The 24,559-nt window shown below is 40.8% G+C and overlaps 2 protein-coding genes across 2 annotated transcripts; both read right to left on the bottom strand.

Moving 5' to 3' along the window:
• Positions 1-9,167: 9,167 nt before the first annotated feature.
• Positions 9,168-15,635, bottom strand: LOC134076717 (uncharacterized). Its single transcript, XM_062531916.1, has 4 exons — positions 15,311-15,635; positions 13,802-13,975; positions 9,990-10,649; positions 9,168-9,355 (listed from the first exon to the last, which is right to left on the bottom strand). Exons 1-4 carry the CDS (start codon positions 15,633-15,635, stop codon positions 9,168-9,170), a joined length of 1,347 nt encoding a protein of 448 aa, XP_062387900.1.
• Positions 15,636-17,571: 1,936 nt separating this feature from the next.
• On the bottom strand, positions 17,572-20,196 carry LOC134076710 (GTPase IMAP family member 4-like). The gene is made up of 4 exons (XM_062531904.1): positions 20,125-20,196; positions 18,251-18,333; positions 17,667-18,079; positions 17,572-17,598 (listed from the first exon to the last, which is right to left on the bottom strand). The coding sequence occupies exons 2-4, from the start codon at positions 18,279-18,281 to the stop codon at positions 17,572-17,574; spliced, it is 471 nt and encodes a 156-aa protein (XP_062387888.1). The 5' UTR covers positions 18,282-18,333; positions 20,125-20,196.
• Positions 20,197-24,559: the final 4,363 nt, after the last annotated feature.

The following is a 24,559-nucleotide window of genomic DNA, read 5'->3' as shown; positions in this document are numbered from 1 at the left end:
AAAGAAGCCATGAACATTAAAAAAGGTATTTATCTACGTTGTAAAAGCAACCATATATCTTGTACAGTTTACATAACTTCTCATTAACTCATTCCAAACATCACTATACAAATTCAAATGTGTCTGAAAGAAGAACATTGTACGTAGGCCTATCATTATTTCATGGTCATTTTTTGACCTGGTTTAAACTCAACTTAGACTCTTTATGCAGGCGAGTAAAACATAAAACACTACCATTTAAAGCAGCCACAATGTGCTAATAGTCGGCAGGCCAACACCAGGAAATGTGCTTAGAAAACACTTTTGATGGCATTTTTTGTTAAAAGTTGGCAACCATGCTAGAAGTTATCAGAGGGCTCTGAGTTTCAAGAATCCAGCGGTTGCCAAAATCATATTCATAATTTAAGGTCAAATTTGAAGGTCAAAAGGTCAAAAACAATGCATTTTATGGTTTGTCTATTTGGGGGGCTCTATTTTCATAGCATTCTTTTTTAAAAAGTTGGCAACCATGCTAGAAGTTATCAGTAGGGTCTGAGGTTCCAGAATCCAGTGGTTGCCAAAGTCATATTTAGAATTTAAGGTCAAATTTGAAGGTCAAAAGCTCAAAAACAATAATAAATGTTATGGATTGTCTTTTTGGGGACCTCTTTTTTTCATGACATTCTTTTTTAAATGTTGGCAACCATGCTAGAAGTTAACAGTAGGGTCTGAGGTTCCAGAATCCAGTGGTTGCCAAAATCATATTCATAATTTAAGGTCAAATTTGAAGGTCAGAACCTCAAAAACAATACATACATGTTATGGTTTGTCTTTTTGGGGACCTCTTTTTTTCATGCCATTCTTTTTTTTTAAATGTTGGCAACCATACTAGAAGTTAACAGTAGGGTCTGAGGTTCCAGGATCCAGTGGTTGCCAAACTCATATTTAGAATTTAAGGTCAAATTCGAAGGTCAAAAGCTCAAAAACAATACATTTTATGGTTCGTCTTTTTTGGGGGCTCTATTTTCATATAACATTCTTTTTAAAAAGTTGGCAACCATGCTAGAAATTGTCAGTAGGGTCTGAGGTTCCAGAATTTAGTGGTTGCCAAAATCATGTTCATAATTTAAGGTCAGATTTGAAGGTCAGAACCTCAAAAACAATAAATACATGTTACGGTTTGTCTTTTTTGGGACCTCTTTTTTCATGCCATTCTTTTTTTTTAAATGTTGGCAACCATGCTAGAAGTTATTAGAGGGCTCTGAGGTTCCAGAATCCAGTGGTTGCCAAAATCATATTCATAATTTAAGGTCAAATTTGAAGGTCAAAAGGTCAAAAACAATGCATTTTATGGTTTGTCTATTTAGGGGGGCTCTATTTTCATAGCATTATTTTTTAAAAAGTTGGCAACCATGCTAGAAGTCATCAGTATAGGGTCTGAGGTTCCAGAATTCAGTGGTTGCCAAAGTCATATTTAGAATTTATGGTCAAATTTGAAGGTCAAAAGCTCAAAAACAATAAATAAATGTTATGGATTGGCTTTTTGGGGACCTCTTTTTTTCATGGCATTCTTTTTTAAGTGTTGGCAACCATGTTAGAAGTTAACAGTAGGGTCTGAGGTTCCAGAATCCAGTGGTTGCCAAAATCATATTCATAATTTAAGGTCAAATTTGAAGGTCAGAACCTCAAAAACAATACATACATGTTATGGTTTGTCTTTTTGGGGACCTCTTTTTTTCATGCCATTCTTTTTTTTTAAATGTTGGCAACCATACTAGAAGTTAACAGTAGGGTCTGAGGTTCCAGGATCCAGTGGTTGCCAAACTCATATTTAGAATTTAAGGTCAAATTCGAAGGTCAAAAGCTCAAAAACAATACATTTTATGGTTCGTCTTTTTTGGGGGCTCTATTTTCATATAACATTCTTTTTAAAAAGTTGGCAACCATGCTAGAAATTGTCAGTAGGGTCTGAGGTTCCAGAATTTAGTGGTTGCCAAAATCATGTTCATAATTTAAGGTCAGATTTGAAGGTCAGAACCTCAAAAACAATAAATACATGTTACGGTTTGTCTTTTTTGGGACCTCTTTTTTCATGCCATTCTTTTTTTTTAAATGTTGGCAACCATGCTAGAAGTTATTAGAGGGCTCTGAGGTTCCAGAATCCAGTGGTTGCCAAAATCATATTCATAATTTAAGGTCAAATTTGAAGGTCAAAAGGTCAAAAACAATGCATTTTATGGTTTGTCTATTTAGGGGGGCTCTATTTTCATAGCATTATTTTTTAAAAAGTTGGCAACCATGCTAGAAGTCATCAGTATAGGGTCTGAGGTTCCAGAATTCAGTGGTTGCCAAAGTCATATTTAGAATTTATGGTCAAATTTGAAGGTCAAAAGCTCAAAAACAATAAATAAATGTTATGGATTGGCTTTTTGGGGACCTCTTTTTTTCATGGCATTCTTTTTTAAGTGTTGGCAACCATGTTAGAAGTTAACAGTAGGGTCTGAGGTTCCAGAATCCAGTGGTAGCCAAAATCATATTCATAATTTAAGGTCAAATTTGAAGGTCAGAACCTCAAAAACATGTTATGGTTTGTCTTTTTGGGGACGGCCAGACTCGTAGTGGAGGCAATCCTTGGCCGGAAGTACGTGGATGGCTCGCGAGGCTACTTTCAGTGATGGCTAAGTGTGAGATTTACAGAGTGACCCAAACAACATTAGTTTTGTTTTATTTTGCTTTTGGTTATTTTTGGAATTAAAGGGATAATCCGGAGTGAAATGCACTTTAGATCAATTTTTCGGACTATTGGGAGTACATACGTTGAGTTGACACCAAAATCATGTCATTCGGATGTATTTTGAGAAAGTTCGAGTTCACCGTTTTTAGCCAAAACTCGTTAGCCTGGAAGTGACCGGGGCAGGTCCTTTCGCCACTACAAAACGCTATTTTTATACCTCTTCTACTGTTCCAAACAACACTACACTTACGTGGTAGTGAGTAGAGGGTCCCTAAAGCCAAACCGAAGTATCCCCACGTCTTTATGTGGTCGGATAGAGAGTCCAGAATGAATTTAATCGAGTCAGTACCTTCCGGAAATGTCGCGGCGGCAGCAGCGCAACGCTTCAACAACACTTTACTAACATTTCCGGAAAGGTACTGACTCGATTAAATTCATTCTGGACTCTCTATCCGACCACATAAAGACGTGGGGATACTTCGGTTTGTACTCCCAATAGTCCGAAAAATTGATCTAAAGTGCATTTCACTCCGGATTATCCCTTTAAGTCCCCGTTAGCATGAAAGATAACATACAAGTATCAGTTCACCCCACCAAATGACAAGCAGACCAATTGCCTCCAAAAGAAAGCCAAATGTCTTAAGGGTTTTTCTAGGCATACTGTAGGAAGCTTCGGTGACTTTCCAGGGGGGGCAGAGTAAGGGTCCAACCTCCCCCACCCACCCTCGGAAATGTTTTTTGAGCTAATATGATTTACATGTATTTTCAAAACAAAAATGACACATTCACTAATTATTGGAACCAGACAGACACAACGTTAATAAGTTATTGGTTCCATCACCCACAAATGAGCTACTTATGGTACCAGAGATGTCATAAACACCACTGTCTGTGAAACACATTGAGCAACAAACACAATGTACACACTTTCTTAAGAACGCCAAAGCTGAAGAAACAACGCCAGGGGTCTTTCAGTCCCCAAGCAATATTGCTATACAGTATGTAAATGGTATATAAATGTCCATTACCACATAGGTAGGTAAAGGGGATACAAGTACAGTATAATGAGTCTTATCTTTTACTCTTCGATTGTCTCACCATGCAGAAATGGGTAACTTCTCCCGGCCTCTTGCAGTCTCAGATTCTACTCCTAAGAAAATCTTTAAAAAAAAGAGACAGTAAAAGAAAAAGTTAAAGGGCCTATGGTTTTCTCTGTGTCACATACAACCTCTAATGATTACATCCTGTTTTAAACTGGTATGCCTATATTGCTGTCAGCTAGGGCTTCAATCAGGAAGCTAACCCATCTTGCACGTCCTTAGGCCACCTCCCCAGGATCCTAAAGCCCTAACAGCATAACTTTGACTGGAAAGTGATCTGCCATCAATGATCTCACTGACTTTGTCCAAAGGAATTTTCCACTTGACTTGTTGGCTCAAGTGAAACTGCAAAGACAGTTCCAGTGTTCAGCCAGATGTGCAGCACTACAAGAACTCAATTGCACCCACTGATTTGAAGCCACTGGGGTAAAAGACAGAAATTCAGAAAGTATTTTGATCAAACATATTTTGAGTATGTTTTAAAGTAAATGTGCCCTTGTAAGCCATAGGCAGTGGAATGAAACACAGTGTGTTGTGATTTGTGAGTGTCTGCCTATAGTGATGGTTAAAAAGGTTAAATCATTCTCAGCCCAACATCATTGATTCTCTTCTGCTATCTAGTGATCACATTTGACTCAAAAGTGATATTGAGAACAAACAACCATGCTGATAACATGAACTCACTGCAAGGGGAATGTTACCAGCAGATAGACCAATGCATGGGCAGAGTTGGCACGTACCCAGGGCCCTAGCACACCAGGGGGGCTCTGGAAAACTTGAGAAATTACACGTACAGTATATTGACATGACCATGAAACACCTGCTATTGATATTATTGCAAGCAATACGCACACATCACCCTGTTCACTAAATCCACCTTTACTATTTACAAATGGGCCACTTATGGTAAGGACACAATCATCCTGGCTCAGAGCGAGCAATGCTGAAGCCATACAGAGAACATTCTAAAGCAGCCAAATTGCAGAAACAGGATCAATCGTCGAGATTTCGGTGTCAAAGACTCGTTTGCATCCTAGGCAATACAGAAAACGGTGCGTGGAAAATTATGTGATGCATCAACAAAATTTCAACTCCAATCTCCTTTTATCATATTTACATCAATAATCTACATTAATATCCATCTGATTCTGATATTTTCTGGGCAGTCATATTGTAATTGATCTATACAGTGAAGTCATATATGATGCAATTTTACAGAATGAATTCACAGTGAATTAGTGAAAGATAGAATAGAATGTATGTGAACGATTTGCATCAGTCCTCTTCCATGGCTGACATCATGGAATATAATGACCAACTCTTTTCATAGTCTCACCAATGCACCACACAAATGCCCCACACACAGTATGGGAATGTTCCACCCTAAACGTCTTCAGAGAGGTTCTGTGCTTTCTTGATGAGGTCTTGATAAAAGTAATAGTCCAGTTCTTTAAGGAGGTAGAGCATGATGCCACACGCTGTGTCTCCCTTTTTAAGCACCATGTCAATAAGGGAGGTCACCTGCTCATGCAGCACGCTGGTCCTCTGCAGGATGACTTGTGTCTCCATATTGTGCAACACAGGAGGCTGATGGGATTCAAGCCTTAGAACCAGACCTTTCAGTACACCTTCTGATGTCCTCTCAATGAGATCAGGCCGAATACAGGACAGTCGATCTAGGAAGAGATCATCAAGGCTTAAAAATCATCTTCCTCTGCTGCTATGCTCTACCCAGAACTTCAATACAATTAAATGAGGTGAAACAAACAAACAAAAATATTTACTAGTTATTTCAAATGTTGTTTTTACACGATTAGTGATTTAAAAAGACTGTATGTTGAGTTGTGCACCTTTGTTTGACATGGAAGTCATTTTCCCCTCTACTTCTTCGGCCCTGGCAGCTCTGCTTGTGTAAGCCACCTCTCTGTGGATCACGCTTCGGGCACGTCTGGAAATTGTGGAGGGAGTTTCATGACTGTGTGTCGCATCTCCAGTTTCACCAAATTCAAAACGTTCCAATGTAGTTTTCCATATGGACTGCCCTTCACTGATCAGCTCCAAATCAAAACAGTCATCTGCTTCATCAATGACCAACCGAAATAAATCTGGAGGTCTGATGTATTTTAATGTGATCTCCCGCGGGAAACTTCTAGCATGGTTGGCAGATGACTTCAAGCTAAACTTTGTGTGCATCCAAATGGACATATTCGGTCGATGTGTTTTGATCTTCTTAGCATCTTGTGTCTCTCGTAAATCTTCTTCTACCGCCTGAATCATGGATGCATCCCGTGGCACGACATATGTGAGGAGAACCAGGGGTGTTACTCTGGTCCGGTAGATTAACACGTCCAGATGGGCTTTCATTGGGATTCCGAATTTCACCAAGACTTCTGTCAGTGAGAAGGAGGGCTTGAGGAGCTTTGCATGGAAGCGGGTCAACTCACATCTCTCTAGAGTCACACTGCTGCTGACCCCATGCAGAACTCTCACAGCCTCTCTAAGAGAGGAATCTGAACCTTCCAGACAGGCAAAATGGGGCAGATGAGCCTCCAACAGTTCACCTGAGAGTACTTTGATGTCCATCAAGGGACCAATTGGTTCATACTGCAACATGGCAAGCTCTGCTCCGTATACATGGGGGTCACTTAAGTGATACTGTAAAGAGACTTCAACCGCACACACCCAGCGCAAACCAGACACAGTGCACTCAAAACTTCCTGGTGGAGAGCTGTGTTTATACACCAGGACTCCTGTCTCCATGGTAACACAGGGTTTCATCAGGATCCAATGTGAGGTGTCTTCAACATCTTCACAAGATTTGCAGCACTTTGGTGGTCTGTAATACGGACATGTAATTTCACCAGCTGAAATGCCTAACCTTTAGGAGAAGGGATTTTAGTTATGTCATTTTTTCATGGATTTTGCATTGAGCAAACAGTCACCAAACAGACATGGTGGTAGACAAATTCTTAAACACTTCTAAATGAATGTCACTTTGTAAGGCATGGCAGCATGAATGAGAAGGTAAATCTAAATCTTTATACTCATCCATATCTTCAGACAGTCCTCTCATATCTCACCTCCAGTTAGGAATGTCTACAGAATCCAAATCCTCCTCGTCCTGGTTTTCTGAGAAATATTCCCTAATGACATTGGACCAAAGTAAATTTGATAGTTCCGTGACTTTGTCAACTGTGAAAATAATACAAAACAAATTATTTTCCTTTTTATGACTTTATTGAGATATTAGGAATGTATTTACCTAACACACAGCTTACCCATATCCAGCAACAACATAATTGTCATAAACCAAAGAAACTCCATGGCACTCTATGTTGAAAAAGTTCAAAAGCCTTTACTGTTATGGCTTGGTCATATTAACCATCTAAAAACTCCATTACGTTTTAGCTACATGCCTTCTTCCGGGAGTTAGGCATGAAGGCATGTAGCCGAAATACATTGAAGTCTTTAGATGGTTAATATGACCAAGCCATAACAATAAAGGCTTTTGAACTTTTTCAACAGAGGAGTTGGAGTTTTTTTGTTTTTTGAAATTTAGTATCCCATCTAAAGAGCACCTCAAACTTTAAAATAATTTCCATGTGGAAGAGCAATATCTTAAAAGTACGGAAGAGCAATAGGGCCACGGGGTAATATATTTATTCTAAATCTCGGAGAAAAAAACTATAAAAAGTCTAAATTTTCGAGAAATAAAGTCAAAAGTTTTGAGAAAAAAAGTCAACATTTTCGAGAAAAAAGTCAGAAATCTGTAGAAGGCGGCCATAAAAGTTGTGATTACCAGGAATGAACATGAACGTCTTTTTGTTTGTTTCCGCAGCAATTAAAATTTTGACGTCAATCATTTTTTTCGGACTATTGTTCCAGGACAGACTAACATTTTCATCTGGTCAATGATACAAGAGTCTAGATTACCTTGTTTGTTTGTGCTTTGTGAGATGGAGGTGCATGCTCGTAATTATCAATAAAGGAAGGCATAGGCTACAGATTTAAAAATTAATCTCCGGTTTTTCACGTCAGCTCGCGCCCCACCTGGGATGTCTCTGCGCCCCACAGTTTGAGAAACGCTGCTCTAACCGATCTCCGTCCGCAGCAGTAGGCTATGCATGTGCTATTAGCTCTGTCTCATAGAGCCAAGGAGAGAGAATTCAGGGAGCCTACTATTCGTTTTATTAGTCAACATATTCATTTTTACACTAGGCTACTCAAAAACGTGGGTAACGCAGTAATGAGCGTTACTGTAGACTAGGAACTGTAATGAAGTTAGTGAAATTTGAACTGTAATGCGTTGTAAATACGTTCCTACGTTCCTGACAACAGTAATGAAATTACAGTAAATCGTTACTTTGTAACTCGTTACCCCCAACACTGGTATTAAGCTAACCTCTGCAACAGTCGCCTACGGAACCAACGTGCTACTTTCTTAGCAGCCAGGCACGCAGTAATGGCGGCGCTGCGTTACTTCCGTGTTTCGCTGGATTTGTGTATAGGCACTGTATGTTAAAATGGCTTGCCATGGAACTGCCATGAACAACGCCATTGTAAGCTAATTAGGGACTCTGCCATCAAGTTCATCCAGTGTGTTCCCAAATGCTTCAAGAAATTTGATGTCTTCCCCCATAACATGCAATAGTTTGTAACATGTTACATGCCGATGTTGAAGTGTTTCGACTCCCAGCGTGACTAGACAATAACAGCAGCCAATGCGCTAAGATAGTCTACCTTTGTACGGAGATGATTAGCCTCTTTGACAGCTCCGGGATATCATCGCAGACTCAGAGGTATGTTTGTAACCTACATATTTATGGTTTTGCAAGCTAACATTTAGCGTGATCTTCATATTAATTGCAATGCTATATGGGCCTCATGCACATGAAAGATTAATGTCATGTCATTGTGTTGTTTGGAACACACCGTAAAGTTTTCACATTACAACATTGCTGATAACATTTCAAATAGATTCCAGCTAGCGCATTAGCAAGGTCATCGTGTAAACTAGGCTACTGTTGTTTCATAACCTTATGCATAATTACTTCTAGATTTTGACAAGAGCTTGTGATTTGCTTTAAAGTAAGCCAATTGGCTTGGGCTCACATGAGCTCTCAAACACTATCCACTAACTTATGTGCAGCCCTCTGCTTAAAGCATCTAGAGTTTATGTTAGCTAACTGTATCTGGATGTGGTGCTATCAGAGCTAGACGTTAGAGATGGTGCATGACGTGCAGTGATGAAAAAAAAAACGCCACTGAAATGAGGCACTGAAATCCACTTTGTTATTTGGTGTGGTTACTACGGTTTGCATCGGCACCGGTGCCATTTTTTTTGTTTAAATTTATCAATTTAAATATATGTTAAAATCCTCACACTCTTTGTGACCTTCCAGTCTTCCAGATGTTGAAGAGCCAATCCCAGAGCTGGTAGCTCCTGACATCAGAGAGTGTTGATCTGATGGGGCTTCAGATGCTGTGTCTGGGATGAATGTCCCGTAGCCAGATGTTTTCTCAGAGATGACATCTGTTTGATCTGAAAACAAATCACATGTTTTTCCACACACACAATTCTGCTTTGCATTGTCATTTAACACCACACATCACTTTCTAGGTACGTACAGTATTTGTTGTATTTTCATCCAAATTTAGTAGTCTAGAACAGCAATTAGCCCATTTCACAAGATGTCGCCACTGTGTAAACTAACTTCCTCTGGAACACAGCTCAGTCTACAGGAAAGACAGAAACAGGAAGATGTTTTATCCTGCCGATTAAGGCATCATTAACATCAACTAGGCCAGACACCTGGACACTGTGAAATGGGCTTATTCAATTTGGGGCCTGCCATGTCCTATTTCAGCAGCTAGGGATCTCTGTCTCAGTACCTTTTTATGGGTTAGCTATAATTCATTATCTGACCACGGATTTACAAGGGAAAGTTGTGGTGTGTGTGGATGCAGCATATCTGTCAGTTCTTGTAGTCTTAACACGCACCCACAGAAAATCACAAGATGCCACCATACCAGTTATCAATCTAACCAACTGGTATTAACACAGATACAAATATTTGCAAGACAAAACCTAACCTAGGCCATGTTTGTGTTGGTATCCCCCCTGGGGTCAGTTTCAGATCACTGTCCTCATAAAATAAAATAAAATCACAACTGACCCATGAGAGGAGGCTCGATGCTCTTCACCAGCTCATTCTCCTCCTTCAGTTCCTCCAGCTGCTGCACCTCCATCTTCCAGTCTGCTGCTTTGGTCTCATTTGTCCTCCTCTCCTCATACTGGAAATGGCTTCCTCCATTGAGAACCACAAACTCATCAATCTTCTTCAGTACACCTGGCCAGCTCTCCTTACCTGTCCAGTGAACATACCTGTTCCCACATTTCTCAACCAGCCACTGCAGGGTCTCTCCTTCATTTTCAATGTACTCCTCAATGTTCCTGTCTGCCAACCGGTCATCAGAGGAGTCAAACATCACTATGGCATGATCCCAAACTCCGTCCCCAAGAAGCCCCAGATGTGTCTGGAATTGTCTCCTTCTTCTCTCAGTAAAGTGAAGCTCAGTGTCGACTCTCAGCACAAAAGCATGTGGACCAGGATCACACAGAGACATCAACTCTGCTTTAGTCTCTTCTAGAGTGTTCTTACTTGGTGTCATATTAATATTGGTGATCTCTTGACCTCGCCTGATCTCCTGTCTCTCCCCACAGTGAAGCGAGACTCCTTCTGCCATCTCAGCTCTGTCACTGTCTTGTTCTGAAGCAAACTCCTCAACATATTGCAGCAGCATGACCTTCATCTCAGAGAGAGGCTGGAGTTCACCTGTAAAACAATTGATTTGTTTATTAATTTACACATTCCCAAAACCCCACTCCCATGCATTTGGTAGCAATTAAAAGTCCTAAATGTCCTTTGTAGAGAACAAAAGTTGTTAGCTCAGTAGTATGCATGGTATGGGATATGGTCAAGTTCCAAATATTGTATAATAAACAACTCACCCATGACAAATTTAAATATAGCCTCCTGTTTGTAAGCTCTTGTCTCTCTGTTGTCCACTCTTGTACTGAGGAGACTCCTCTTGTTTGCCACTTCCTGTAGAATAGTTTTGTCAACCTTAAAGTGATGTCCACCATGTCCTGCTACCATCTCCTCTATCTTCTCCAGCAGCTGTGTGACCTGCATGTCATCTCCTACATTCTTATTGTTGAGGACATGATATTGATTCCCACATTTCTCCACTAGAGGTCGCAATGCCTCTTCTCTCTCAATGTACTGCTCAATGGTTGTGTCTCCCAGCCAGTCTCCACAGGTAAACAACACCATGGAATGACTCCACACTCTTTTACTTAGAAGCTCCACATGTTGTTGGATGTTTCTTCTATTGTCCTTTATAAAACGATCATCCACTTGTAAAATCAATAAGACAATGTGAGGTCCTGGAGGACAAAGAGACACACTGAGCACAATCTCCTGTTTAGTGAGCTCAGGAGTGTCTTTGAGGTTGATATTTTTCCACCATCCTGGAGCCTCGACTACAGTGACCAGTCTGCCTGCTACTTCTCCCTGTCTCTTCACACACTGAACTGTTCTTGTCCTCAGGTCAAACTCCTCTCTGCCCAGGATGGTGTTTCCTGATGAACTCTTCCCAGATCCTCTGTATCCCAGCAGCACAACTCTAAACTCTGAAAGTGGAGAAGATTCTCCTGTAGAATAGAATGAAGTCATTACTGTATGTGTTGTGAGACAGTGAAATCCTCCTTCCCACTGTCTTGCAATCCCAACAGAACTTTGATTGAATCACGGTGCTCCACAAGAGCGGGGAGAGAGAGAGAGAGGAGGAGACACTTTGGACGGACAGACACACACACACACACACACACACACACACACACACACAGACTCAATCACAAGCACAGATAATATTTCTGTAATAGATTGAAGTAAATCATTCTGGACAATTCTATTAGTATACTGTAATTCCATATTTAAGTTGGTATATCTTTTTTAATTGTTTTGCTGCATTTTGTTTCTACTGCACTTCGCGCCGCTTAAGTTTAGTTTCCGGCGCATCATCGGCAAATAGCGTGTCAGGACTAGAGTATGGCCGTTTCTGAGTCAAAGATTCTGGCAGTAAACAGCTAACCTCCTGAGACCCGGCCATTCATTTTTGTCCTCTGTAGGGGACATCCGTCTGAGTCTTATAAATGAAATACCATTCATGCCAACTATTCAAATCCTTTTGTACTCTCAAGAGGACATCCTGGGCTTTCTGGTGATACCACAATTATGTGGGTTGGGTTAACAGATTTCACACATTTTATTTTCAAAATGGCGGCTATTGAATTTTTTTCATTTCATGGCAGCAACAGAGGTAACTGACCATTTTTGGTCATTATTATGTGTTTTATTGCACACAGTCAATTTGTGTCATAAAAATGACAGTCTCAACTTGAATTCAGAGAAATTTCAGAAAGATCCAACAATTCTAACACCTTCAAAACATAACTTTTGTTCAATGTCCCCTGTAGCGGACATCGGGACTCAGTACCCCTGCTTTTTAACCAATTTCTACATTTTAGAAGGCAGAGGGTTGAGTGAGACAACAAGGTCTTTTCTACTTATTTCTAATAAATAAAAGGAGATACAGGATAAAAGGGGATCCCTTAAGGTACAATACAGCCCCAGAAGCAGTGTGTAAGCTAGAACTTTAAGGTTTATTAAGAAATAAGTACATCGTAGGTGAATTTGCCTCAATGTACATTACCCAATTTGTATTTTGGGTAACTGATTACTCCATTTACCTGTAAATGATTATTTGCCACTCCTAAAAGTGCTTTCACATTTACAATTTATCCATCAAGCATCCCTTTAGTGTACCTCTGCCATCCTAGAATGCCCTGAACACTAACGTTTCATTCGTCTCTTGGGTCTTTGGCACAGGGGTCAGAGGTCAAATAAAGAGAGTCCCTATCATGGTGTATACTCTCTGATGCCCTCACAGCAAGCCATTGCACTTCTTCAACACATGTTCATTAAAGGGAGAGTGTAGTAACCCCTCCAAACCTAAAACCTAGCTCTACAGTGTGCCATGTATGCAGACTGGCTGCAACACCGATGAGCCAGGCTCATTATTATGGCCGTCTGAATGCTAATTCAGCCATTATGGCAACACTTCATTATAGTAACCATCTCTGAAAGCTATGTTAAAAAAACTTGAGGGGGAGCAAAGCCTTTCTTGGCCACCTATTTGCCTGTAATATCTCACATACCCTAACACTCCATTGACTTTAATGCAATACTATTACTATTCCCATAGGGTTAGGACATTCGGATAGTCCCGATGTCCTTTGCAGAGGACATCTGATAACTCAGCAACTAAGAACATTTTTGGAAATTTTTTTGCTGCAGCATGTTTCTTTAGACCAAAATACTTAAATCATCTAAAAAAAATCTCAAAATTAAAACTTTTTTTTCCCCGGGTCTCAGGAGGAATATGTCTGCTGGTATCCCTCCTGAGCTGCCGGGCGAAATTCAAATTCCCCGGAAGTTCAGACAGGGTTCACCCAGCCTAATACACATCCCTAATCATAGCACATTTTTTGTTCTGTAATAATCTATTACTTGTTGTAACACCCTGTCCTCCGACTTATACAGTTTGGCCAGGGATAAAGAAGGCACTCACAAAATATGGCAAGACATGAGATACTCACGCTTCAGTGACTGGAAGTGTTGTCTTTGCCTGTCTACCTTCATCCTTCTCTCTTTCGCTCTCTCTTTCTCTTTCCTCTTCCGTTCCTTTGCTTCTTCCAGTCTCGCTCTGTCCATCTCAAAATGTTGGCCACTGTTTCCTGCTACGATTTCTTCAATCTTCCCCAGCAGCTGTGTGACTTGACCGTCATCAGTCTTGTTGTGGTTACTGAAAACATGATATCTGTTCCCACAGTTCTCTATCAGATATCTGAGGTGTTCTTCACTCTCAATGTACTGCTCAATGTTGGTGTCTCCCAGCCAGTCTCCACGGGTAAACAGCACCATGGTGTGACTCCAGACTCTGTCACTGAGAAACTCCAGATGTTCTTGAATGTTTCTAATGTCATCCAGTGTAAAGGAATCAACTATTCTCAGAAGCAATAAAAGGATGTGAGGTCCTGGAGAACACAGAGACATACTGAGCACAATCTCCTGTTTAGTGAGCTCAGGAGTGGCTTTGAGGCTGTTATTTATCCACCATCCTGGAGTTTTGACTACAGTGACCTGTCTGCCTGCTACTTCTCCCTGTCTCTTCACACACTGAGCTGTTCTTCTCTTCAGGTCAAACTCCTCTCTGCCCAAGATGGTGTTTCCAGATGAACTCTTCCCAGATCCTCTGTATCCCAGCAGCACAACTCTGAACTCTGACTGGGGGGATGCATTTCCTATGGAATAGAGTATATTCATATGTTTTATATTATATTAGCATGGCTGTTTTTAAAACAATGTTTACTTTAACAGATTGACTATTTGCACCCCTGATACAATTAGCCTTGGCCACACAGCTGGGCTATTCGCACCTTGTTTGATGCGTGACAACAAATGTGTGCACACACAAAAAACATGGCGGACATTTCTTCTTTCCGTCTGCAGAAAGTGAATAATTCTGAAAGGTTTTGGCACTTATCTATTCTGATCAATTTTGGTGGAAATGTTATGCTTTACTTTCATATGAAGAATCCACAGAGGTGAGATGTGTTGCCTTGCCCATATGAATTCTGATGTGTGCATTTGATTCGATTAAAAAAAGATAGGTCTCCATATCTGCAGCTGACCTAAAGTGAGGAGGACTGCCTTCATCTGTTCAGCCAGTTTCTGTTTTCCCGGAATCTAGATTGTCTGTGTCAGTAATGTATTATGCTGTGCCACTAGTGGAGGCCTGGCCAGTTGTAGTTTTATCTCAACTGTCTGTCAGTCTGTCGGTGTTTGTCTGCATTTGTTCTCATTTTGTCTTGGCTGAGGGCAGTATGCAATCATATCTTATAGGAGCAGTGATTTGTTAGCATGGTCTACTTGAGTGTGGTTGAAATCTAATGTAGCCTTATCAATAGTCACGTTTACATGGACACTTATAATCCGATTAGAAACAGAACAGTGGCTAAAGCAGATTTTAAATTATCATCACCTCAATCAGAAAGATTGAACAGCCAACGATCATTTTTGATTCCGATTGAGTCGTAAATGTAATCAGAATAAAAGTGTCCATGCAAACCCACCTGGTATGTACTGTAGATGCAAAACCCCAAACAACTACAGACCCCAACATACACTCTGCACAATGGATGTCTCTATTTTTTAAACTTTGGATGTGCCTCTGATTGCTATTTAATTGATTTCTGAATGTGTTATGAACATAAACATGTGTCACTTCACACTGTATTCACAGTAGACTGTCACTATACTATAAAAATAAAACGTATAACGTTTAAAGACAAAAAGACAATCCAACTCACGTTTCAGTGACTGGAGGAGTTGTCTTTGCTTCTCCACATTCATCAGTCTTTCTTTCACTCTCTCATCTTTTCTCTTCTTTCTTCTCAGTATTTTCTCCAGTCTCAGTCGGTCCATCTCAAAGTGACAGTGGCTGTTCCCTGCTACCATCTCCTCAATCTTCTCCAGCAGCTGTGTAAGCTGTGTATCATCTCCTGTATTCTTGTTGATAAAGACATGATATTTATTCCCACATTTCTCCACTAGTGGCCACAGTGCCTCTTCACTCTCGATGTACTTTTCAATAGGTGTGTCTCCCAGCCAATCTCCACTGGTAAACAACACCATAGTGTGACTCCAGACAACTCCACCGAGCAACTCCAGGTGTTCCTGAATATATCTTCTTTTTTCAATTGTGAAAGAATTATCAATATCTATGACAAGTAGGACAACATGTGGTCCTGGAGGACACAGAGACACACTGAGCAATATCTCCTCTTTGGTGAACTCAGGAGTGTCTATGAGGTTGTTATACCTCCACCATCCTGGAGCCTTGACTACAGTGACCTGTCTGCCTGCTACTTCTCCCTGTCTCTTCACACACTGAGCTGTTCTTCTCTTCAGATTAAACTCCTCTCTGCCCAGGATGGTGTTTCCTGATGAACTCTTCCCAGCATTTCTGTATCCCAGCAGCACAACCCTTAAGTGTGATAAGGGAGTCGATTCTTCTGGAATGTACAATGGATCAGATTAGACAAGATTGAACTATATAATATATATATATATTAGTATATACATATATACAGTATATATATATAACTCAATTATTGCACTATTCAGTATAATATGTACATACTTTTTTTCTCCCATTAGAAAGCAGATCAGGCACAAGTCAACTCACGTTTCATTGACTGAAGATGTTGTCTTTGCTTTTCCACAGTCATCATTCTCTCTTTTGCTCTCTTATCTTCTTTCCTCATTTTTTCTTGTATTTCCTCCAGTCTCTTGCAGTCCATCTGATAGTGGCACCTACTGTTACCTGCAACCATTTCCTCAATCTTCTCTAGGAGATCTGTGATTTGACTGACATCAGTCCTGTTTTCATTTTTAACAACATGATATCTGTTGGAACATTTCTTAACTAGCCAACGAAGGCTCTCTCCTTCACTCTCAATGTACTGCTCAATGGTTGTGTCTCCCAGACAGTCTCCATGGGTGAACAACACTATGGTGTGACTCCAGACTTTCTCAAGAAGGTTCAAGTGTTGCTGGGCTGATATTCTCTGGTCTTCAGTAAATGATATGTCTGCTCGTGTGACCAACAGGAACACATGGGGGCCTTGGTCACACAAACCTGGACTAAGCTGAATAGCTCGCTTAGTCATTTCAGTACTATCCTCAACCTGATAATAACTCCACCATCCAGGAGCCTCCACCACAGTGACCTGTCTGCCTGCTACTTCTCCCCGTCTCTTCACACAAACAGCAGATCTCTGTCCAGGCTGAAACTCCTCTCTGCCCAGGATGGTGTTTCCTGATGAACTCTTCCCAGCATCTTTAAATCCCAGAAGCACAATCCTGAGTTCTGGAGGCAGTGCACCTGCTGCAGGAGTAAATGGAATTTCAGCAGATTACTGTGTGTGTGTGTGTGTGTGTGTGTGTGTGTCTCTCTCTCTCTCTGTGTGTGTGTGTGTGTGTGTGTGTGTGTGTGTGTCACACCGTATTTTCCGGACTATAAGTCACACTTTTTTTCATAGTTTGGTTGGCTCTGCGACTTATAGTCAGGTGCGACTTATATATGAAATGTAACATGTTTTTGAATAATTCTGAAATGAAAGAGGAGTAAACATTACTGTCTACAGCCGCGAGATGGGCGGCCATTCACTTATCGCTGCCATTCACGCCTTCTCGTCATTAATATTAATCTTTTTGGCCTCTGTGTCTAGTTACAGCCTCTGTCTGTTCTTGGTCTTGGATTTTGTGAAATACATTTTCAGAATAAATGCTACTAACAGTCAGGTGCGACTTACATATGGCTTTTTCCTCCTCATGAGGCATTTTTTGACTGATGCGACTTATACTCCAGTGCGAAAAATACGGTACATAATTTAACTCACCCTGTCTCTGAACTTCATTTCTTCTCTCGTCTGCGCTCCTCTCTTCTTCTGCCCTCTTCTCTTGAATCTCCTGCAATATGTCTCTTTTTATTTCATAGTGACGTCCACTGTTTCTTGCAATAATCTCTTCTATCTTCTCCAGCAGTTCTGTGACTTGCATCTCATCCTTACTCTTGATGTTGAGGACATGATATCTGTTCCCACAATTCTCTACCAGCCACTGGAGCATTCTTCCTTTAATCTCAAAGTGTTTCTTATCTGCAGGAGTCTCCTGAATGAACAGAACCAGAGAGTGTTTCCAGGCTCCATGGCCCAGAAGATTCAGGTGGCTTGAAGTGTCGTTTCTCTCTGCCTCTGTGAAGGTCATGTTCTCATGGATGACCAGCAGAAAAGCATGAGGTCCTGGAGGACACAGGGTCACACTGAGAACAATCTCCTGTTTCAGGAGGTTAGGAGAATCTCTATCATAACTAAGATCATAATCCTTCCATCCTGGAGTGTCCACCACAGTGATCTGTCTCCCTGCTACCTCTCCCTGTCTCTTCACACACTGCAGTGTTCTCACATCAGGGTCAAACTCCTCTCTGCCCAGGATGGTGTTTCCTGCTGAACTCTTCCCAGCTTCTCGGTTCCCCAGCAGCACAATCCTCAAGTCGGAGAGATTGGGGACATCACCTGGTCATGGGCCAACAAAGTCTGATTACTCATGCACCACTCAACTTTCCCAATATCTAGTTTATTGTTTTTCACCAAATCATCACAATTATGTCTTCTGTAATATATATATCATAATGAATTAATAAACATATATTATATTAAAGATGACAGAGAGTTTGATGGGATCACCTCTGAAGGGATGTGGTCTTTCAGCTGCCATCTCTCTTGCTTCAGCTTCACTGGACTTTCAACAACAGCATCAGTATTACGCTCTACCAGAAGCATACAGTAGCAGTTCATTCATGGTTCAAACATGACTGGACTAAGGTTGATGACTGTAGTATACTTGTACATGTTTCTTCTCTTGATGTTGGACCCCTTGCAGAACATCCCACACTAGTCTGCCCTCTAAGACCATCTTCAATGGAAGTTTAACATAATTTAGACAACCGCGGTCTAACTCTATGACTTGGTATGAGCCACTATATGTGCCATACAGAACCTGGACTGTGTTCCGGCTCTAAATACCAGATGACTTTTTTTAGCTCGACCTCTGAACAATTACAGGACCGTACGGAGCACTGGAACTTTTTTAAAAGGTCAATACAAATTTAAAAGTAACTACTGTGTGATACTGAAACTAGTTTTTCAAAATATAAAAATGATGACTTCAATACAATACCATGTATAGAACCCTGATATAATACTGTAATACCAATAATGAAATGTTATCAAGGCAAAAACCTTAGACATCAGTAATGCAAACAATCCAATAAGTCTAGAGGCAACCACAGATTCAATTTAGAGGTGCTCTAAGGAGCGATGCCACATGGTTTTTAGGCTAAATCATTTTCCGTCACTTAAAGCAAACATCACAACATTCAAGGGTAGATTGTTGTTCTTCAAACGGGTAGGCTATACTGCCCCAGTGACAAGCATTTGTATACCAACTTAGGACACACTGATACTTGCATTTCTTAGGGTGCAGACTGCCTTGCCTGCTCATATCAAAGTAATTAACCTCAGTTTGGTTCCTAGGACACGCAGTTTATAGATTTTAGAAACCCCAAAGTTATATCACCTAAAATTGATCAAAACATCAAGTTAATATAGACCATGTTCAAGGCCATGAGAAATGTGGACACTGCAGTTATACAGAAAGAGAAAATATGTCATGTAGCCATGGTAACCAACCCACGCACTAACCACAAGCCAAAGTGCCCTACTTTCAGGGATTGCTAGGAGTGAAACTGACAAACCCAAACAGGATTCTTTATTCTGGTTGACATAAATTGAAGTGAGAGGTTTTGAATGAAAGATAAAGAAAAGAAAACCATGGACTTCACAGTCTTCAAGGGTATTTCTAGGCATAGGAAACTAGGTGACTTTCAAAGGGGGGACAGAGTAAAGGTGTGATCAGACAGGACACGCTTTGCCGCATTTTGGTAAAAAAAAAAAAAAAAACATTTTTTTCCAGGCGCGGCATACGCACAAAACACGTGGTGCTCTGGGCACATAAGCAGCACACAACATACTTACTGCCGTTACAAAACAGTCAGTCTGTCCTCGGCCTAAGGGGCCCACCTCCCCCTACCCACCCTCAGAAATATATAATGAAGGTAATATATGTATTTCCAAAGATTACAAAATAAAAATATACAACACATTCATTCATTTGTAGTACCAGACAGACACAATGTTGATAAATGGTTGGTTCCATCTCTCACAAAGTGGTTACTAATAATACCTTAGGGCATCAATAATGTCTTAAACACCTCAGTGTGTCTTCAAAGTTTTCTATGAAAAATCAATAAAAAAGTACCTCAGCAATCTCTGTTAGCCCCAGGTGTCAATTGATGTCCCAAGTCAACATGTTAACATTTAGCACAATGAGCAACAAACAGGATGCACACACTTTCCCAAGAAATCCAAAACTGAAGAAATACAACCAAGGCTTTTTTTTCAGTCCCAAACCTATACTGCTTATTTCTCATTAACACATAGGTAATGTAAGGGGATAGAAGCATAAAAAGTCTTATCTTCTACACTTCAGTTTGTCTCACCGCGCAGAAATGGGTAACTTCTCCTGGTCTCTTGAACTGTTACAAAAGCAGATTAATATGGTCTTCTCTGCATCACATACAACCTCTTATGGTTACATCCTGTTTGAAACTCTTATGCCTACTTTATGTTGTTTTCAGCTAGGGCTTCAATCAGGAAGCCAACCCATCTTCACCATCCTATGGGCACCTCCCCAGGGTCCTAAAGCCCTACTAGCATGATATCAGTCCTGTTTTCATTTTTAACAACATGATCTGTTGCAACATTTCTCAATTTAGCCAATGAAGGCTCTCGCCTTCACTCTTAGTGTATTGCTCAATGGTGGTGTCTTCCAGCCAGTCTCCATGGGTGAACAGCACTATGGTGTGACTCTTCTCTGATCTTCTCTGTTGAGTTGAGTTGAGTTTGAGTTTCTAGACAATACCACTTCAAACATTACAATAGCCTAATACAGTGGGGGTACAGAATCAAACGGGTAGAGTGAATGGGGTCCCCAAAGAAGCTGGGAAAGCTTATAGGTGGGGGCCCATAGTTCGTGAAAGGATAGTGGTACAGTCAATGGTATACCATCTGTAAGGAGATGGATAAACCTGGACTAAGCTCAATTAGCCTGACCAGCCAGACCCACATCAAGATGTAGGGTCTGGGAACTCACCGTAGGCAGGGCTCAATCGGAGGAGTGGGATAAACAGTTGTCTTTCAATTGACCCTTCCAGAAGTCCCGCCCTCCATAGTTACTGTTGCTACGCCTGTCAAACTTTCGCACCTTGCCCGTCTATTACAATGGAGGAGACACGGGATTTTTTAAACAAATGTAATTTACAAAGACATCGCACCACACTGAAAGCTCATATTTGGTCACTAGCGAGCTACATCTGTCCTCTGTCAACTACAGTTGCATTTTCAGCTCTGAAGAAAACCGTTCATGAGTTATTTAAGCAAAAGTCGAAGGTACGTGTTGTCTTCGATGGTTCCTCCAGGCTAGTACGAATGAAACGGGCGGGGGACAAAACTAGCATAACGTTTTAAGCTATACTTCCATAACGTCAATATTTGACAACATAACATGATTGGTACTTCAAATAGGTATTATTTTAGACAGAATTGCTGACGGGCTATACATACGTCTCGTTGAATGTCTGTTAAGAACTTTTTGCCGCCATCGTGAAACGTATCTCGCGGTTATGGAAATATCACGCAATATGCAAAATTTAAAGTTAGAAAAATACGTATTTCAAACTATATCATGTCTTTATAGTTCAACATGTTATTTCATCGTGATTTCACGTGTTTGGGGGCACCACACATCCAAATAAATGCCCTTAATGGCCCACAGGCTATGCAGTCTCCATAGGTTAACATGGCAAAAACTCGAAAGCTTGCCAGGCCTTGCTTGCCTAGTTACGGGTTGCTAAGCCACGATTGGCCTGTGGCGGTTTTAGGGCGTGGCTCTGGAAGGGTCAATTCCCTCTCCGCAATAGGATAACGCTAAACGAATCATCTTCTTGTTTTCAAATAGCAGGATGCGTTACCTTCGCAAATTCTGGTCGCATGTCAGTCACCATTATGTTAAGCCCGCCCACCAACTCTATAAACGCTGTGATTGGTTCGGTCATTCTTCCATTTCTCAGCTTCCTAGCTCTAAAGCAGGAGATACACCAACCCGACGGTTGGACATCTGGAGGAGTTGGCTGGGGTTGGGAAGAAATTGGTCCGGCGTGACCCAGTTCGTCGGAGGTGGTCGGGAGACTCTTTTCCCATCGGAATCTCGTCGGGAGATTTTGAGCTTGCTCAGTCGGGGCTAGCTTTCGGCGTCGGGGTGTTGGGCGTTGGGGTACTCTGATTGGTTGTGCTAATTGTGTGTGTGACGTGTACAGACACGCACTGTGTGGGAGGTGTTGGTTGCACCCCTTGGCTTGCTTTGTTTGCTAGTGTAGCACAGGCTGGTTTGGTTTGTTTTGTCTACTAGTTGTCCGTGTTGGCTGCAAAACGAAATGGCTTGCTTTGTTTGCTAGTATAGCACTTGCTAGTTTTGCTACTAGCCTAGCATACTACTACAACAAGTCATTTCAGTACTACTATCAACCTGGTAATCACTCCACCATCCTGGAGCCTCCACCACAGTGACCTGTCTGCCTGCTACTTCTCCTCGTCTCTTCACACAAACAACAGATCTCTGTCCAGGCTGAAACTCCCCTCTGCCCAGGATGGTGTTTCCTCATGAACTCTTCCCAGCATCTTTAAATCCAAGCAGCACAATTCTGAGTTCTGGAAGCAGTGCACCTCCTGCAGGAGTAGCCTAAATGGAGAAGTGTGCCATCCTAGAGCCTCCATCCCTTCACGCGGCTTCTCAGACATATGGGTCATTCCGTGTCAAATCAGATAAGATTGTTGCTGCACCGTCTCAGATTTTGTTAAAACTTTGTGTATATCATCAATGGGTCCTAAAACCAAGGCCTGTGAAATATTTCTGTGGAAATCATCTGTCTTCATATCTCTTTTAGACCTTGAAATTCTTTCATTTTTACAGCTTGAAAAACACATGCCATGTCTGGGCATTAATATCTTGACAAATATGTTCCCTAGCCTCCCCAAACTTTCTAGGGTGGAAGATCAACTCATAATAAGCATGTGTAAACAGTTTAAAGTCTGTACTAAATGTCTCTTGACTCTCGAAAGGGCCCTCAATTTTGGAAAAACGTGCATTAAGTGTGATATTTAGGGTATTAAAAAAACTGTTTATCTTTTTCACTTGGTATCAGTCACTATTTCCGCTTCAAATACGGCAGTTAATTAATATTTTCCCACAATTTGAAGTCTCCACGACAAATAACCATGACAATAATAACAATAAAACAAGGCATGTTTGTATTTTGTGTCATTTTCATGTAACTGAAATGCTATGTGGGGTAGGTAGTAGGATCATGAAAATCTATGTGGAAATAGAAAAGTATATGGACATGTAGTGTGTAAAGTTCTAATTTTGCATCCAAGCCCCGTTCACAGAATAAATGCATGTAGTTACAGGTGTTTTGGTAACACCAGAATAAACATTTACAATAAAAAAAGGGAAGTTTGGCACCCCCCTCTGGCGAAACAGTAGCATTTTGCTACTTTTACAAGGCATTAACTCCGGTAGCTATTTGAATGGAATGCAAAGGCTATATTTTACTTCTCGTATTCAAAAAGAAGCAGAAATTCCTAATACCTTGAAATTGAAAAGGATGCCAAATCCACCGAATTATGTACTTGAAATTATGTTTTAACCATTAATCTAAAATAGGCCTTTCATTAGTTGGTGGCTGTGAAGTTCTCAAAGGCCATCTGAATATCTTCATACGTACTGCCGTCCTGTCCTGGTAGTGGCTGGGGCTGGCACAGCACACAGCACATGAATGGCAGCTGGTCCACTGGGGTGCAGGAATTTGACCTTGTAGTCCTCCAGCTCCTCTGACTTTTCCAAGGCATACCCTACCCACCATTTTCCATCATAGACACATATTGCCCTACCTGCACATCATGCTGCGGTGCCTGAGTGGCATTCTGAACAGTGTAAGACGTATGAAGATATTCAAATGGCCTTTGAGAACTTCACAGCCACCAACCAATGAAAGGCCTATTTTAGGTTAATCGTTAAAACATAATTTCAAGTACATAATTCGGTGTATTTGGTATCCTTTTCAATTTCAAGGTATTAGGAATTTCTGCTTCTTTTTGAATACGAGAAGTAAAATATAGCCTTTCCATTCCATTCAAATAGCTACCGGAGTTAATGCCTTGTAAAAGTAGCAAAATGCTACTGTTTCACCAGAGGGGGGTGCCAAACTTCCCTTTTTTTATTGTAAATGTTTATTCTGGTGTTACCAAAACACCTGTAACTACATGCATTTATTCTGTGTACGGGGCTTGGATGCAATATTAGAACTTTACACACTACATGTCCATATACTTTTCTATTTCCACATAGATTTTCATGATCCTACTACCTACCCCACATAGCTTTTCAGCTGCATGAAAATGACACAAAAATACAAACATGCCTTGTTTTATCCTTATTATTGTCAAATTCATTTGATTTGGAGACTTCACATTTTGGGACAACATTAACAAAGGATTATATTTCTATAGAAAAGACTCATTGATGGCAGGTGTGTCCCAATGAAAAAGTTTTGAGACCCTCAATATCACTTTTTTTGCATGTTTTTTCAGAAACTAGGGACTTCTGTACAACCAATGAGACTGTGGTACAAACATTTAATCATTGAATCTTACTGAGAACATGCTTGTCTTCCATTCTATAAAGTTTAGTCAGGCTAGGAATTATACTTTTTAAGATATGAGTACCTTAACATGGCCTCCAAGATAAGGTCATTTAGAGAGTGTAAAAAGGCAAGGGCAAAAAGACAATGAAAACAATAGAATTGAACAAAAATATTT

This window comes from Sardina pilchardus, chromosome 1 (assembly GCF_963854185.1).
Source record: "Sardina pilchardus chromosome 1, fSarPil1.1, whole genome shotgun sequence".
NCBI lineage: Eukaryota > Metazoa > Chordata > Actinopteri > Clupeiformes > Clupeidae > Sardina > Sardina pilchardus.
Note: the sequence above shows the minus strand (reverse complement) of the source record. Positions and strands in the feature narration are given on the sequence as shown.